The sequence below is a fragment of the Acinonyx jubatus genome, chromosome X (assembly GCF_027475565.1).
Source record: "Acinonyx jubatus isolate Ajub_Pintada_27869175 chromosome X, VMU_Ajub_asm_v1.0, whole genome shotgun sequence".
In the NCBI taxonomy this organism is placed as follows: domain Eukaryota; kingdom Metazoa; phylum Chordata; class Mammalia; order Carnivora; family Felidae; genus Acinonyx; species Acinonyx jubatus.
In genome coordinates this window covers 85430806-85449489 of record NC_069389.1, presented here as the reverse complement: position 1 = coordinate 85449489, position 18684 = coordinate 85430806, and the positions used below count along the sequence as shown (strand labels likewise).

Genomic DNA, 18684 nt, shown 5'->3' with positions numbered 1-18684 from the left:
CTAGCTAGAGCAGTATCTGTATTTTGTACAGTTAGTGAACAAATCAAGAGAAGAGGGCTGAAGTGGAAAACTAAAAAATAATGGTGGCAAATGTAAGTGGGGGAGATTGGCATGGGAGCTCTGAGTGAACAGAAGTGTGTAAAGAGGAGTATAGTCCTCTCAAGAGAGAGTCTGTTGGAGGTCCCAAAGTAACTGTAATGTTATCCACCTTTCTGTTCTAGTCATAGGGTTCCTGATGATCTGCCCTGATGTCCCAACATTCTTGGGGTAGGTATGCAGATTAGGTTCCTACCACTACATTCAGTAAATTTGCATTTTTGGAAATGCATAGTGTTAGAGCTAAAAGCGACTGTAGAAATTACTCATACATTTCAATTTGTGGTTGAAAAACAAAGAGCCAGAGATAGCAAAGGACTTGGGTTTGGGGATTCTCTGGCCTTGGTACTGAATTTTGCAGGGTCTGAATTCGTTGTGTGTCCCGTTATTCCTTTAATTTTTTACCCATACTCCATCCCAACCCCAAAGACACAGAGGAGAATGAAAGGATATGAATGGAAGGTCAGTAGAAAGGAGAGAGAGAGTTCCTTAACAGACTCTGACTTTGATTCCTTTTGCTTCCCCCCAAGGAAGGTACCTGGGTGTTCAGCTAGCTGCTAGAGAGGAACAGCTCCACCATGGAAGCCTCACACTCTCCACATAGGTCCCGCAGGCAAAGGCTTAAACCATAACTAATCTGAGTCTTGGCAGAACACCTGTTATATTCCCAGAATGCTAGAGGATGGGAGGTCTGCAAGGAAGTGCTTCAAGGCCACTGCTACTTACCTCCCACTTCCTCCTTATCCCCCCCAACTCCCCTGGGGGGCTGTCAAGAGAATTTTTCATCCCTTCCCACCTCCTGGGATCTGATGAGATAAGAGTCTTCCTGACTCATCCCTCTCAGAATAGAGCTACATACTATAAAGCCACTTAGCTGAAGTCTAAAATTGGCTTCTTAGCAAGGGGATGTCCAATGACTACCGTTGCAGTCCTCTGGCCCCTTTTACAGTGTCTTCCTTCCATTAGGAGCAGGAACCTTTGACTGCTGTTTCTTTCATTGTATAAATAATAAACTGAATCTAAAAATGATTCGTTGTACTTTACCTGCTGAATCAGGCAGGCCTTGGACTTGTGTGCTTGACAGCTGCTTGCTGTGAATTTCCCATTTCTGGCATATCACAATACCCTCCATTATCACCAGGGGAGTTAAGCTGGACAAAAAGATATGTAGATCATAATGCCTTTTTCCTGCCATTGTGCATCAAAGAGAATACCAGCCCAAATACCATGTTCTGGGACTTCAGTCTGGCTGAAGGAGTAGCAGATCCCCTGTGTTCTGTGTACGAGGCTAAGCTGACAGGAAGTAGAGTTGGCATCTATATTCCATTATTTGAAAGATGCCTCTTGGCCCCAAATATGTCCCCTGCAAGGCTACCAGAACATCACTGGTTGACCCTTTCAAACCCTCCCCACCTTGTCACCCCCAGGTTGGACAACAAGAGCATTGTCTCTAGAAGGTTCTTGTTAACATTTTCTTGTTTTCTGAGAAGGAAGGAAGAGTTAGAGTGAGAAGCTGGAAGGGATGTGAATTTTCCCCATACTCCTCCACTAGCCCATTACTGATGGCTAATTTATTAATTCTCCTAATTGTTCTCTTTGAAGACTGGCCTTCTAGAACAAATTGCCTGTTACAAAGAGGCAGTTGTGGGAATGCTGGACCAGAGCTATGTGCCTGAGAGGGTGGTGTAAAGTTCACTTAAGACAAACTTCACAGTGTACAAGGTGGCCTGCTTGTTATTCTGCTCATCAGGTTCTACTTCTATTCAGTCAGCATTTACTACGTATGTCCCATGTACAAGTCTGGTAAGAGCTGCCACTCTCACCCGTGTCTTCCAATGCTTTCCTTTCTGAGATACCATGAGCAATTTGCATTTATAGGTTAAAAACTATTTGGGAAGACCGATTGCATTGGGTACCCCTCTAGATTATAAATGTTACGAATACTCTTTCATCTTAGTATGCCCCCATAGAAATGAGAGGAATACTGGGAACAGAGTGAATGCCTCTTGAATGACCAGTCCAGGCCAGTCACAATTGGAATTTGTATATTGTGCCCAACAATTATAGGAAGGCCACCTTGATCCTCCACCCCTGGAAATTCACAGTGGAGGAGAGTCATTCTCATTAACTGTTATGCTATATACATTTCCAACGTCCATGTAACAACCTACTTGGCCTCTGTTACTCCTAATCTTTATAATATACCACCTCACCCCCACCTGCAGGCTCAGTTTCACTGGGACTCCAGGACCAACCCTATTCCTAGGTAGGCAAACATAAAGGGCTCCATATCTTCTCTGGCCTAACGTATAAAACAGACTTCCAAACTTTACATCCCCAAAAAACATATGCAATCCTAGCTGTGGGTAATAGCCCCATATTTGCCCTTCGCCTAGACTGCTCTCCAGTAAAACCACTAAGCCCCTGGTACTCCAAATTCTTGCCTCTTTTATATTTTAATCTTCTTGCTTTGGGGCCATAGTTTCTATAAGCCCATGGTCTGACAAACTGTTTCAAGTCACTTCTGATCCTACTCTGACCTTAACCAATAGGTTCCAGCACTGGGATTTTCTTTATTCTTCCTTAATTCCCACCTTCTGCTTCAATCCCTGAAACTTAATGTGCATGTCTCCTTGGGCCTTAGACCTTCATTTATTTAGTCTTCCTGACTGTTGCCTGCTCCTCAAACCAGTCTGCATGACTGGATCTCAATTTCTAGACCCCCCCCCCCCACCCTGGGTCTTCTCTGCCCAAATCTCTACCTAGTATATGATAATTGATTTCCCTCAAGTCATTTAGATAATTCCAGTAGCCCATGGCCATCTTCATTTCAATGTTCCCCCCAATTTAAACTCCAGTGAGAGACAATCAAGAACTCATGAATACATATATATTTATTTAATTCATAATATAGCATTTTGGATGGGCTGGGATATTTTAGAGGGATGAGGCTGTGTAATAATCTGCAGATGCTCAGATTTCTGTCACTAGAAGAGACGCTATTGGTCCAGAGCTCCCAGTACAAACAAGCCTGGGTTAAAATATTTGATAAAAAATAGTCCGACATTAGTCTAATAAATATTCTAGCCAACAACAACAACAGAGAATATGTCTGAAGATGGCCGACCAGACTGTAAAAGGCAGTTTTACCTGACCTGATGGCAGTCAACTGGCCAACCTGTAATAACACGGCCAAATACAGCCAATGGCTCTGAGGCTGCAATTGGCTTCAGGAATTGAAAGAAGCATGGGAGTGGTTCTTATCTGTCAGCCTCACATTCTCTATTCTGTAGAGGAAAGGGTATCAAATATTTGAGCTAATCAAAAAGTCCATCCATGGATTGCTCCACCCAGGTAGTCATATATAAATATGTAAACCATGGAAGCTTAGAAAATTCACCTAGTGTATTTTTAGCTGAAAAGAACATATAAGTGGTTTTGTTGAAATCTGAATTTCACTGCATCCAAAGTTACACAATGTGATTACATGATAAAAACACATACAGATGCAGGAATCCTTACAAGTAGTCACAACTCCAATGTGGCATTAAAATTTCTTTCATATTCTTAAAACAGGTTTAACTTTATTTTGATTATTTTTGTGCTTTCTTCAGTAAGACAATATAAAAAGGGGAAACAAGCATAAGTTGCAGACAGAAAGAATAATTTGCTAGCAGAAAGGATTGTAGGAGAATAGGTTGAGTAGGGCAACAACAATGAAAACTGAAGAAGTCACCTTCCTTGAAGATGTTAAATACAGGTCCTATTTCCTTTGTCCGACTGGGTTCAGCTAGAGGTAGTCAATGGCTTCTCTTATGGTCCCTAGCATTGCCATTATCTAGGACAGCCTTGAAGTATCTGGGACTCACCACACCCCCACTGAATACTTTGCCACCATGTTGTTTCTTGAAAAGCACTTTCCGTTATTTGTCTCAGAAACTTCATTGCTTACCTCAAGCCCAGTTTAATTTCCTACATTATTCAGTAGGCTAACCTCTGAGTGATTTGGGGCTATAACCAAAACTTAAATCCATCTTCAAAGAATGAAGTTCAAAAAGACTGAAAAGTTTTTGCAAAGAATGGTGCCACATGCTCTAGACAATTCCCCAAGTTAACTTCCAAAGGGCTTTTGAGGCAGACAACACTCATTTATATGCATGAGTCCCAGGGCATTTGCAAAATAATATCAATATAGCCCAAATGGAGAAGTAACCAAGCTTTTCTGCCCAGGAAATAACAAACACCAGTATGGATATCAGACTACAACAGGGAAACTTTTGATAATTCATTCGTTCATTCATACATTCATTCAATAAACATTAGGCAGCTACTCTGTTCCACACACCATGCCAAGTATTAAAAATACAACAACAAAAGACACAGTCCCTGCCCTCAAGGTATTCACAGTCTAGTAGGGAAGATGATCATTATACATTAGACTTTTGTGTGCATCAGAATCACCTGGGAACTTGTTGAAAATGTCAAATTCCACCTATGTGCCCAAATAGTCTAATTAAGTAGATCAGGAGTGGGGTCTAGGAATAAACTGTTTTAACAAACACCAAAGGTGGCTCTAACAGGTGGCCTGAGGACCACACTGAAAAACACCACTATACAGTGTGATTATTGCTGAGAAGGGAGGAACACTCAAAGGTGCCACAGAAGCTCAGAAGAGAACATGCCCCAGGCAAGGGCGTCAGGAGTTAATTTGGTTGAGAGGGGTCAGGGTGGGGAAAGGTAGTCTAGGCTAAGGTCAAAAATAAGGTGGGGGAAGTTGAAGCTTTGTCCCAGGTCACCAAAACCTAAAGGGCACAAAAAAAACCAAATGAATAGCTTGGGAGAGCTGAGGATCAGGTAGAGGAAATTGGTCCAGGCGGAGGTGGAGTGCTCTGCATTTATAGCATCTTCACACTATTCCCTTAATTTAAGAACAATTCCTGTTTACTCTGGGCATCAAAACTGTCAATAATGTCTCCATTCCAGGCCCAGAGAACAACCCACGTGAGTAATTGACCTTGTCCAGAGTAACGACTGTAAGGAGGGAAATGGCAAAAGGTGAAGCTAGGAAAGCCAACAGGGACCTGAAAAGCCAAACCCCATGTAAATGGGACCTTCTACTGAATGCTATGGGAGCCAGTGAGAGGTTTTAGGAAGGGGTGTGGGGAATAACTTGTGTTTAAAAACTGGGGGATAAGCCCTAGAGGAGAGACCAGAGTAACTTAGAGATGAAAGGCATACATTGTAAAGCACCACTACAGTGTAATGGGGCTGGGGCTGGGAAGAGGAGGTTAATATTCCTTGTGCACTTCACCAAATGCCAGGTGCTATGCTAGGCAGTTTACATGTGCTATCTTTTAAAATCTTTGCAACAGCCTTGTGAGGTAGGTATTATTTTACGGAAGAGGAAACAGAGGCTCAGAGAAGTGAAGTAATTTACCCTAGTCCCACCGCTAGTAAATGGCAGAAGAACTAGGATTATTTTAGTCCAAAGTGCTATTTCCCAGCACTACTGGATCTTACTGAGGTTGCTCATTTCCTAATCAGCAGAAATTACATACGGTTTTTTAAAACAAAAAAAGCGGACTTTGCTACCAGATGCCTAAGTTTGAGCCTGCCATCTGTACTTGCATCAGTCTTGCTTTCCATGTTAGGTGAAAAAAACAATACAAAGCTGTTATTTAGGGGGGTTATATAGATTATTTGTCTCTCCTACAGAATAGTAAGGCATTTGACAGCAAGGGACTGTGTTTTATCAATATATCGGCAGCAGAGCGGTACCCAGCATGTGGTAGTTTGTTGAATGAATTAATGAATTAACATCCACCAAGATAGTGGAAAGGAAGAAGGGAGAAGTTTTGGCATTGTTTCAAGGCTCCAATCTGGTGGCTTGTTACAGCTACCATTTTGTACAAAAGTAGTCTTTTCACAGCTCCGAAGAAGTAGACTCCTTGAAGCCTGGAGACTCTTCTCCTGGGAAGGAGAAAGCTCTGGTTCTGACATCCCCAATCTCCGCAGTGGAAGTGACAAAAGCACAGACCATAAACTTGATGCCCCTCAACAACAGTGATGACAAACCGCATTTGCCATGAAGGGTTGGCTAAGCAGATAGATAGTGTAAACAAGATTGCAAGAGGAATGATTATTTAACCTGTTTAAGAAAACAGACTGTTCGCCGGCATTCTGAAGCACTTTGGAAGTGTTTTATCCGAAAATACAAGTGCCTTTATATGCAAATAGTTGTTGCAGCTAGAACACTCCATTCTCACGGATTAAGTAAATAAAGTTCCTAAAGAACATCCATTATTATGCAACTCTTTTTTTAGCCTAATTCTAGTAACTGTATGTACTTCAGAGTAATAAAGCTATATTTCTTTGAGATATTCTGTAAAGAATTTTTAACAATTCAGATGACCCTCTTCCATTAGGCAGCCTCAGTGAAACTGCACTACACATAATGCTTGTATTGGATCAATTTTCTATCCAGCACTAGTGGCTAATGTGCAGTCTTGTCCCCCAATCTTTCCTACTCCAGTTTAGAGCTCTTCCCACCATCTATGTCATTATTGCATGTGTGTGTGACACGAAGGAGAATGGGAGGGATGAACGGAGAGAGGGGGGAATTGTTGCCTGATTTCGATGTTCCCTTTAGGGGACAAAAATGGACGATATAATTTCTTTTCCCTTCCAGTATATTTCTCACTCAAACGAGCAAATAAAAAAATTATTATGTATATATAATTATAAAATGAATATATAATACATATTTATTCATTTTATGTATATTATATATACACATTTGTGTTTTTACTTTACAATAAATCCTTGATGGTAGGTTTTTATCAAAAACTACATATAATATGCGATCATCCGATCCTTCAAAATTCTACTTGGCCAAATTGACCAGTACTAGAGAGGCTGATACCCCACACACGCCTTTCCTGCTGGCTAGCCCCTCGTTCAGAGCATCTTTCTACATTATTTACTTAGAATTATCCTAATTCCTTCCAGTATCATTTACACTCCTAAATCATCAGGTAATTTGAATTCTCCAGTGATGAGAAGTATTCTCTAGATTTCTCCTCCAATGGCTTGACCCCAGACTACTTGGAAAATTTGCTCAGAGAAACTCAACACATTAATTCAGATACAAGCTTTAGTGCACAAAAATTAAATCTATAATACCTAGTTATTTTGGATGCTTCAGATGAACTTTATTTTTTATCTTGTATATTGGACACTAACTGAGGTTTAGGAGGGGAAGAACCGCTGAACTGTAGACCCAGTGAATTCTATGCTCTCTTGAAACTTAATGGCAAGCTTTCATCCCAGAAACATAAGGGGATTCTTGAGGCCTACAGTTGCATTCCTGCCGCTCAGGGTAATCAATAAAATCTGGGGCAGGCAAGCCAGACAGGATCATTAGGGATTTGTTCCAGATTGTAAATGTTGGACAAACTGGAAGAATGAAGGTCACATCAAAAGTATGAAGATGGAGAGAGTTAGCTGGGTCATAGAAAGACAGCATGTTGTTGTCATAATCCAGAAGGACACCCAGACGCTTCAACTGTGGGGGCACATCCACCAGCATTTCTTTGTTGTTATGTCTCACTACGAAGTTACTATTGCATCGAGAGAAGACCCATGAGGAGGCATTCTTGCCAATCCATTCATTCTTGGGAGCAGATTTGTAGGCAATGCCAATTGCATACCTGTGAGACAGTGGAAAGGAGAAAGAAATAAACATTCATTATTTGATCTGAGTTAGGGGCGCCTGGGTGGCTCAGTCGGTTAAGCGTCCGACTTCGGCTCAGGTCATGATCTCACAGTTTGTAGGTTCGAGCCCCGCATCGGGCTCTGTGCTGGCAGCTCAGATCCTGGACCCTGCTTTGGATTCTGTGTCTCCCTCTCTCTCTGCTCCTCCCCTGCTCATGCTCTGTCTCTCTCTCTCTCAAAAATAAATAAACACTAAAAAAAATTTTTAAAAATGATCTGAGTTATGCTAGATACCATATGGGATATACAAGAATATCCCATAGAAGCAGGTATCCTTAACTTCTTCATTTACTAAACAGTTTACATTTAGATCCATAATGTTGATAGCACTAGAGCTTTACAAAGTCAGCAATTAGAATGCTGTAGTAATTTCCAGCTGTGATTCCAGTATATTTCCCAAGATTTTTTTGTTTAAAGCTGGCCAATTTTTCTAGGAGTGGTTTTCATCACATCCCTTTTAACCTTGACATACTGGTACGATGTTTGTGCTATGGAACTGAATCTCCTAGGAACCTGACAGAAGGAGAAAGGAGAAGAAAAAAACTGTAAGTGGGATCCACTCACCATGTTGAGGAACCCATGACCACCTCCCAGTAGTGGCAGCCACTGTCAATGAATATATTTCCTGCTGCCCCATAGCACCCTGTGCCACTAAACCTCTCTGGGGTATGGCTCTTCTTCAGAGAGCTTTCATCCTTCTCCATCTGCAACCCATCATTGGAGATCTTCAACTTCTTGTGAGTCATTTTGGGATCTAGTTTAAAGGGTTGGCCTGAAAAAAGTAGAAAAAAATTCATAAGAAAATACTTAAGAATTCCATCTTCGTCCTTCAGGGCTATCACTACCAGGAGATTCTTGATATCATGCTCATTTGTGGGCCAGTGCAAGTTGGTGCTATTTGGATTATATTAAGGAAGTAGGCCTGAAGCCACCCTTTTCAATAAAATAAGAATAAGCTGCCCCCCACTTCGTATGTTATCAAATTAAAAGGGTCTCATGTTCTCAAATGTGTTTTTTACTCTGCTTTATTTCAGTGGGTGATTTGGGATTTGAGTGGGTTTTAGGGGAAGGAGCATTTGAGGTGAGGCAAAGTGAGGGGAACTGATGAGGTGGTTGCTGGCAGAACAAAAAAACAAAAACAACTCAGTAATGACAATCTTTTTACCCTCTTACAATTGGGATGTAAATAACATATGATTAGGTAACTTTGTCAGAGTGACTGTTGCATCATCATCAACAATCAGAGAAAACATTTGTCATGTAGGATCACTCGCGACAGAGGATTCCTTATAACCATATGACAAAACAAGTTACTAGGAGCCAACTGCTGGATATGGCAAGAGCTGTATTATACAACATGGGTCTGCGGCTGACACTGCTGGCGAACACAACACCCATTCTCTACTTTTTCTCTGTGACCCACTTTCACTATAGAGGCCAAAAAAGCTAAATATTCAAGCTCCTAGCCTCTCTTGCTGCTAGGGGTGGCTAACAAGGTGGAAGCAGAGGGAAACAGAAGTCAGACAAGCTTGGGGACACTTCTGCAATGTGCCCGTTTTCCCAGTAAAAGGGATAGCCATCATGTGTACCAACCCCTTCCCCCTCTTCCTCTCTTAAAAGGAAATAAGACATCTGGAGGCTGAAATGGCCATACTGTGATCATGTGACAATAAGCCAGTACACAAAGGGAGAAGGAGTTTGGATCTTTCACGACATCACAGAACGAGCTGCCGCACTAGTCCTGAACTGCCTACGTTCCAACTTCTTGCTGTGAGAAAGAGAAAAAAAATACTATGTGTTAAGCTAAGTTAGTTGGATTTTCAGTCACCTGCATCCAGAAGCATTCCTAAGAGGTATGGCTTCTCTGCAGAAGGGTTCTACCAGATGATCGCAAATTAGTACCGTTTGACACAACTGTTCCCCATGCATGGGATGGGGTGCAGAGAAAAAGCCTTGACTAACATCCTCCTCAAACACCAGCTACTACTACATATACTTTGTGTATATCTTTGTACTCACATATCCCCCAGGGGCACCAACGGAGCCCATGCCCAAAGCATCAACTAAAATGGTAAACTCCTCTACCCAGTGCCTCTGCTCTCTGGCACTGCTGTGGGTACCTGCTCAGGCTAAATGTACTCCCTGGCACGCAGGGGAAAACGGATCTCTCCTTTTGGGAACACCATAACGTACTATTTGTTTTTAGTCGGGTAGGTTCACTGTTCCGGCTGCCTGCTTGGTTTATGGCTTTAACAATGAAGATGTAGCGCGTCCCACTCTGAAGTCCATGCACTGTGTAGTGGTTCTGTTTAATGTTGGGCACAATCATCCAGCTATCCACTGAATTATACAGGCCTGTAAGGTGGGGAAAGACAAGGACATTAACCGGCAGGTAGTAGAGATAGGATGAGAAGCACACTGAAAATTCATCAAAAGCCTCCCCCCCCACCCCGCACCACCAAAGAAAGGTTAATTTCACTTTGTTTTCTTTTGAGTCCCAGGATGCACAGTGAGATAAATATCTTCTGTTTTGTTTCTCCCATGGAGCTAGGCTTATGCCAGGCAATTGAATGTCACCACTAGCGAAGTTTAGGTTGCTTCAATTTTCTGCGCAATAATATAGGAAAGGCCACTATACAAAAAAAAAAAAAAAAAAAAAAATCACCGAATCACCACTTTTATGGAGTCTCTGGATCTTTACGCCAAAGGTCCAATCCCCTGAAAGCTGAGTCTAGCCTCATATGGGTGGAGCGGTCCTGTGCACAGCGCAGGAACATGGAATCTCAGAGCCAAAAGGACACCTACATGCCATGTTTCTGTCCTTTTACAAAGGGTAGCTAAGATTGAGAGAAGGTGACTTGCCCAAGGCCACAGAAAGATGGTGATGGTGCTGAGAGTGTAACCCTGGTTTCTTTAACCCTAGGCCAGTGTTCTCTCCACTACGTCACAAATCATGGGGTAGACAGCAATGTTCCTTGGTCTCTGCAAGGTAGTGAAGCTTTCAGGGCTTATGGCTCATCTCACCCTCCCCATCCTCACCCTCACTTCCCAATCTAACTGGACTCTGAGGTATCATAGGGAAGCCAAGGAGATGGCATGATAACCAAAGCAAAATTGCCATCTCCCCACTTGGCACTACCCATCTTTTGCTCCTTCCTGGTTCCAATATCCATTCGAAGTTGGGTGGTCCAGGAACACATTGTTGCCTGGAACCTTCTTCCCTCCCAAGCTCAGAGATCTAGGTTTCTGCTTTCGAAACTCTTTAGACCATAAACTTTGACTTAAACCAAGAAAAATGCACATAATTAAAAACATGTATTTGGCTAACTGTTAGTAGAAGAGGGGTTGACGTTCTGGTTTGTGAATTATCCAGGCTTCTCTCTTCTGTTACCTGTCTTTCAATCAGTTTATTGCTTTTTAACCACAATTCTAACAAAGCATGGACAGGAATGGGCAAGGAAAATGAACAGCGAATGTAGTCACTTCTATGCAGCCTTAGTGAAGGATTTAGTGAGGTTGAAAATGAAAAGTAATCATGAGTGGTTTGAAAGAGATCTGATCATGAGGGTTTTATAATTAATTTGGTGGATGGTTGAAAAAGTCTAAAATAAAACTAGAAAAAGAAGCATGAATGAGGGAAAACACATATGTTAGAAAAAGAATAACTGGTGAAGACGCTCAGTTATGCTCAGGAAAAGACAATAAGGATAAGGGCCAGGAATAATGTTTGAGGGCCTGGTTAGCTATGTACCAATTCACAATATGAATCATAAACTGCACACTAGACTTTAATACAAAAAGGGAAATAAATGGTCTTCCAGATATACTTCTAACAATACAAAACAAAAAACAAATGCCACAATTAAGTACTATGTAGCTATGAAAAAAGACTGAAGAGTGGGGTGCCTGGGTGGCTCAGTCAGTTAAGCATCCGACTCTTAATTTCAGCTCATGTCATGATCTCACGGTTTGTAAGATCGAGCCTCACATTGGGCTCCATGATGACAGCGTGGAGCCTGCTTGGGATTCTTTCTCTCCCTCTCTCTCTCTGCCCCTCCCCTGATCTAAATGAATAAATAAATTAATTAATTAAATAAGCTTAAAAAAAAGAATGAAGAAGAACTCTGTTAACTGATATGGAGTGATTTCCAGGGTTTACTGTTAACTGAAAAAAACAAATTGCAAAAGAGCATGCATGTATAGTACAACACTTTTTTTCCAAGGAAGAAGGGCAAATAAGGGAGCATACATATATCTGCTTGTTTACAAAACACCAATAACAATAGGAAGGAAAACCCAGAAAATATTGTAGTTGGTTAGCTACAAGGGATGGGGGAGGACAGGGGATTAAAAAGATAGGGGTGAAAATGACACTTCTTTTTTTTTTAATGTTTATTTTTGAGAGAGACAGACAGACAGAGTGCAAGCAGGGGAGGGGCAGAAAGAGAGTGAGACACAGAACTCAAAGCAGGCTTCAGGCTCCGAGCTGTCCGCACAGAGCCTGACACAGGGTTTGAACTCACGAAACATGAGACTGTGAGATCATGCCCTGAGCCAAAGTCAGATGCTCAACCGACTGAGCCACCCAGGTGACCCAAGAATGACAATCCTTTGAATACACTTTTTTCTTGTATCGGTTTCCCTTTTGGAAACACACTGCTGTTTCACAAATTCAGAAAATTAAAATTAAATCAGTATGAATGGGAAGAGCAGGGACCAAAACTGAAGGCAAACTGAAGCAAATGAACCCAAATGCATTTCAAATGAAAAACAACCACACCAAAAGGATGGGGGCAGGAGGAGAACTGAAAACAAATCCTGAACTATTGTTTGTTTTTGTAGTGGCGTGGACAAAGCACTTCTGGAACTGTTAGATCTATTATGGGATTAAGCAAATGAGTACATGTGTTGATGTTGTTGGGAGCCAAGGTTCTCATTGTGGAAGTAGGAATGTAAAAATATCAAATGGGGGAAGGCAACAAAGAATGTGTGGACATGGACTGGAATTGGAGGCATTGGTATGAACTCATGATTTCTATATATGTGTGTGTATATGGGCATCCATATGTGCACATATGTTAAGCACATGCATATGTACATTATGTGTGTGCACATGCATATGTGCATGGGCATATGTGTGTATTTCTAGTATCCAGATCTTATTCTATAATAACATTCTCCAATTAAAAGGAACCAAGTTTCCTTAGAGAAATGGCTGATTTCAAGGCTGGGGCAGGATAAGATGAATACGACCTTAGAATCTTTTGTTATGCTAGAAAGTAAAGAAGTATTCAAGAAAATTATGGCAGAATATAAGAACCCAGGAGTAAGCTTCAAAGTCTTACTGGCTAAACCTGGACAACCTGAGCATCCAAATAAGCAAGGGCAGTGAAGAATTATAAACCATTGAAAAGAGAATTCATGAGGCCATACTGATAAATAGATAAATAGACAGAGGGTGGGGCTTTGGCTTACAGTAGAATGTAGAAGGTCAACTTGTAAAAGTGGGAGGGGATCCTCCTTTGGAAAATTATAATTTTGTAATCATCAGAGCAAAGACTGGACCAGGCAAGGAGTTTTGATTGGTGCTAAAACAGGAGTGGGGGTGAGATGGGTTTGATGAGGAAGCAAGACAGTTTCCTTGTTTCAAAGTTATCACCACACAGATTGCTCATTAGTTGCAAAAGGAAAAGCAGTAACTACAGGATGAAGAAATCAGGCAACACCTTTGACTCGCTGAACAAAATTAGCATCACCAACGAAGGGCAAGTGGACATGATGTGCCTCGAGATGTGATGTCCTAAGGAGGACACCCGTCCCATGTGGTATTCCAGCAATGAATTCATAGTCTGAATATAAATCATGAGGAAACTTCAGAGAAACCCAAAATAAGGGATAGTATAATAAAGAAATAAAAGGACATTTAAAAAATCTGTCAATGTCGTTAAAGACAAAGAAAGACTGACAAACTAAGTGTTCCAGATTAAAGGAGGCTACAGAGTGGTGCGTGGCTGGCTCAAATGGTGGAGTGCTAAGTCTCAGGGTTGTGAGTTTGAGCCCCACGTTGGGTGTACAGATTACTTAAAAATAAAATTTAGGGGAGCCTGGGCGGCTCAGTCAGTTAAATGTCTGACTTCGGCTCAGGTCATGGTCTCATGGTTCATGAGTTAGAATCCTGCATTGGGCTCCGTGCTGACAGCTCAGAGCCTGGAGCCTGCTTCGGATCCTTGTCTCCCTCCTCTCTGCCCCTCCCCAAATCATGCTCTGTCTCTCTCTCTCTCAAAAATAAACTTTAAAAAAATTTTAATAAAATTAAAAAAAATAAAGGAGGCTACAGATATGACATTAAATGCAATACCTGATCCTTGACTCTAAAGGACAATATTGGGTTCTTCACATTATAAAGGATACTATTGGGTCAACTGTCAAAATTGGAATATGAATAGTGGATCAGGAAAAGTACTGTATCAAATCTCTTAAAGTTGATAACTGTACTGTGGTTAGGTAAGGGTTTCCTTATTCTTACAAAACCTACACAGAAGAATTTAGGGGTAAAAGGTCATGATGTATGCAATTTACTCTCAAATGGTTCAGAAATATATAGAGAGAGATAGGGAATGCTAGCAAATGATAAAGGAAATGAAATAACATGTTGACAAGTGGATGTTGACAAGTGGATGAATCTGGGTAAAGAGTTTACAGGCATTCTTTGTGCTACTCTTACAACTTTTCTGTAATTTCAAAACCAGTTCTACATTTTAAAAAGGTAAATATAGGATTCTCTGGGTATCACCGAGACTTGGTGAGATGGGGTTTATGACTGAATTATGGTAATGGAAATATACACCTTGTTCCAAAGGGAAAGACCACAATATGGAAATCCATGAAGCCAAGTGTAAATGTGTAGTGGAGAACATTTGCATGGAAATGAAAAGGAGAGGAAATAGAAGTTTTATCTTTGTGGCAGTTTGTTACAGACTGCCTGGCCAGACAGAGTATAGCCAGTGCTTTCATAATGCAAATCACGAAACTGAAAAGGAGAAAAGATATACAGTAATGGGGAATACAGTCAGCTAAACATCTGTTTGAATTCAGCTAACAGCATCATCTGAAACATCATTGGCTTGTGACCATCCCAAATCTTAGATGAGGTGGGGAGATAATTAGAAATGAAGGGAGAAAGCTGAAAAAAAATAAGGGGACTATATCTCCAGACAAAATACTAACCAACAAGGAAGACATTTCTGGTTAAAGAAAATGTGGAGTTGGACTATTTTAAGATTCCTCATATAAATGGTATCATGTAGTATTTGTCCTTCTGTGTCTGGCTTATTTCACTTAGCACAATGCCCTCCGGGTTCACGCATGTTGTCACACATGGCAGAATCTCCTTCTTTTTAAAGGCTGAATTATATTTTATTGTATGGATATACCACATTTTCTTTATCCATTGATCTGTTGATGGACAACTTTTTTGTATGTTGACTACATGTAAATAAAGTGGTCTAAGAAAAGAGAAAATGTGGAAAAACCTCAAGGGAAAAGCATCTCTCAGAGTCCAAGTTCAATCAACAGCAGCAGAACAGGGGCAGGCCAGACCAACAGGTAGGACTGAGACCTTGAATCTTCCTGAATATGTATTCCCAGTAAAATTGTTTCATCTTATCTGCCCATTGCCAGACAAAATTTTGCTCAGGGCTCTGCACTTGTCCCTGCCCTATCCCATTTTTCTATTTATGATTGGAAGAAGACATAGAAGGCAGGCTGGGAAGGCAGAAACTGGATTTAAAAGGATTTTGGCAGGTTCGAATGTGGAGTCACAGCTAACCAGACAAAATGTAATAGGGATGTACTCAAGGTGTTGTATTTCAGTTTATACAATCAACTGTATAGGAACAAGATTTTGAAATACCTAGGGATTTCAGCTGACTACATGCTCAGGAGTCAACACAGGCAATGTGACTACTGGAATAAAAAGGTTTGGGGCGGGGGTCATCAGCTAATGTATAAGACAAATAATCCAGCTAACCTCCGTGGTGGTCAGACCACTTCTGGAGTACTGTTTTCACTTTTTTGACAGCATGTTGTATAAAACACTCTGACAAACATGGGTGTATTCCTAAAAAGGATACCGTGATGGTAAAGGGTCTGAAACCAGGTCACATGAGGAGCGATTCAAAGACCTGAGGATATTTAAGCCTGGAAAAGAGAAAATTTAGAAGGGACATATATGAGAGCTACGTAAAATGATCTGAAGAACTGTCATGTGAGAGATGGATTAGGTTTACTAGTGAGGCATAAAGGGGCAAGACTAGGACAAATTGGTAGCTGTAGGTTTAATTCAAGAAAACATTAAGATTAAAGTCTGACAGGCTCAGGTTCAAATCTTGACTCCATCAGTTTGTAGCTCTGTGACCTTGGGCAACTCATTTATCTTGAACCTCAGCTTCTTCATCTATAAAACAGAATTAATATCAACTCTTTCATATGGTTAAGGAAGAACTCATGAAGACTAAGTGGGAGTGTTTGTAAATGACAAAGCATAATGCACATACACATTATCATTGTCATTAGTTACTAGGAGGGAGAGTTGGGCCTTTTCTAGGGACGCACTTAACAATTATTTATAGCTGCACAACAACTGAATGAGTTATTTTGTTAGAAGTGAGCTACTCATCACTGGACATGTTCAAGTAGAGACAGGACAATCATCTACTGGGTGACTGGTAAAATTGAAGATTAGCTTAAATGACATCTAAGTTTCCTTCCAATTCTAAGGTGCTATGATCCTATTGTTATTAAGAATTGTCCATTAAGCTCTTCTTCATGGAGGACGATATATCTTTGAAAATAAGGAGGACAGCCTTTGGATCTTTGTCACTTCTTGGACTTATTTCTCAACTCCCAGGAGACCACCGCTCTCCCCATCTCAGGAAGGAGGAGCACAGTTGCTGGCTGTAAGCCATTCCAGAGCAGTAGAGACAAGTGCAGAAAAGCATGTCAGGGAGGCCTTAGAGTTTGTGACTCCACCACCTGGAAAAAATACCTAGGAATACAGCTACCCAGGCCAAGTGGCTTAGGTTGGAGCTGCACGAGGCAAGTGTTTTTAGAAATTTGACCCCCAATGTGTTCTCATCTCCCCACCCCAGCATGTGGCCCAGAATTGTCACACAACCAAAAAGGGAAGCCTATTGGGAGGGTTTCATTGGAAAAACTCCTCTCCCTGTGAAGTCAGACACAGAAGCACAAGCACAGAGGTCAAAGAAAATACTAATTTGCAGCTGTGTGGATGCAACCTTAGGGTGGGAATCTGTTCCAGCCTGGAATCCAGTTTTAATTCTGCTTTCCAGTTCTCCCCAGCACATGGAGGGGAACTTGCAGCTGGCCCCCTTCAGTCTGGCAATCGATGCGTCAGGTTTCTACTCTGCCATGTCTTGCTCCAATTCATCAGGAGGAGAAACCATAGAATGGGAGCCCAATGACTGCTTTTTGACCATCTTTCATCTTGCGGCCTGCTGACACATTTTTGTATTTGGTGTAATTCTTGGAGGAAAGGGACAAGGGGTACAGTGACAGAGGCAGGAGGCTTGTCGCTATAGTCGCCGATACAAATAGGTGCGTTAAAGGAAGTAGTAGTCTTTGAACATAGCATATTTTACCATGATAATGAAGTGAAAGAAGAGTCAAGGAGAGAGATGTTCACACACAGAGGATCAGCAATGATGGTGGCTTAGCTACCCAGGAATGAATTCTGAGCTGTGTTCTGACTGGGGGGAGTGGAGTGACATGAAGTAACTGAGGAAAGGCTTAAGGATTACATAAACAAATGGGAGTGGCCCCAGTGACTGCCCAGCAAGGAAATACACAACTTGCTTGTCACCCATCAATAAGGTCTTTGCAATGCACTGGGGGAGTTTGCACTGTCTACGAAACACTGTGCTAAACAACCTAACATGTCTTACAAACACTTGCCTCGTGGCGCCCCGGCCAATCTTGAGCAGCTTACTGCTTCCTTACATTTCCTTATCTCTGGCCACAGGCCCCAACTACACCATGACTTACTGATGAAGTTAGCCTGGCCAGTGAATATGGTGTACTGAAGCTCATAGGAGCTGATGCTGAACTCATCATCCGAGATCCAGTGGACTGTAATGGTGTCATGGGAGGCAGTACAGAGTTCCTCTCGGATAGATGGTGGGTTTGGGGCTGTAAGGAAAGGTGGAAAAGAAGGTAAAGGAAAGCACACTCTCCGTTCTGCAAGTTTAACAATTGTTACCCTCGCTGCCCAACTCTACACCTCATAGGGAGGAGGCTGTCTTAATAAGAAGCTTTAGATAGCATATCCTGAACAACCTGAAGCCAAGTGCTAAGACTTCAAATTTCCTCAAACCGCTTCTGCTTCAGTGACAGAGACATTTTAGGCAAAGATATAAGCCTAAGGTATTGAACTGATTGCCCGGATGTCTACTCTGCCTGTACCAACACATATGTAGATATTAGAGCAAAGTGGTCAAATGGTTTCTTACTGCATGACCTTTGGCCTATTGCTTTTTATTTTCAAATAAGTTTTATTATAGACTGTTGGCAGTATAGCCAAGTGCAAATTAATATGAGTTGCTTCATCTGTAAAATAAGGTATGATAATTACCTCATAGATTGGTTGTACATATTTATAATATAAAATTAATATACAGTGTCTGGCATAAAGGAGATGTTCAGTAAATGACAGTTACTTTAATATATTAGCCAAAATAATGACAAATGCAAGGCTATTGTATGTGTATATTTTTCTCATGAAATGGTCATTCATTAATC

At 41.4% G+C, this 18684-nt stretch overlaps 1 protein-coding gene across 8 annotated transcripts in view; it reads right to left on the bottom strand.

Moving 5' to 3' along the window:
* Window positions 1–7282: 7282 nt before the first annotated feature.
* MID2 (midline 2) overlaps window positions 7283–18684 on the bottom strand; it is a 128935-nt gene continuing 117533 nt past the window's right edge. For 6 of the 8 annotated variants that reach the window (XM_027054971.2, XM_015081644.3, XM_053201521.1 and 3 more), the window contains exons 7-10: window positions 17842–18075; window positions 10063–10224; window positions 8434–8641; window positions 7283–7805 (exon numbers count right to left, since the gene is read on the bottom strand). In XM_027054971.2, the coding sequence (XP_026910772.2) occupies window positions 7403–7805; window positions 8434–8641; window positions 10063–10224; window positions 17842–18075 (1007 nt within the window). In that variant the 3' untranslated portion in view covers window positions 7283–7402. The remainder of the gene's footprint in view (window positions 7806–8433; window positions 8642–10062; window positions 10225–17841; window positions 18076–18684) is intronic. The other 2 variants (XM_027054973.2, XM_053201523.1) reach the window with 1 other exon arrangement.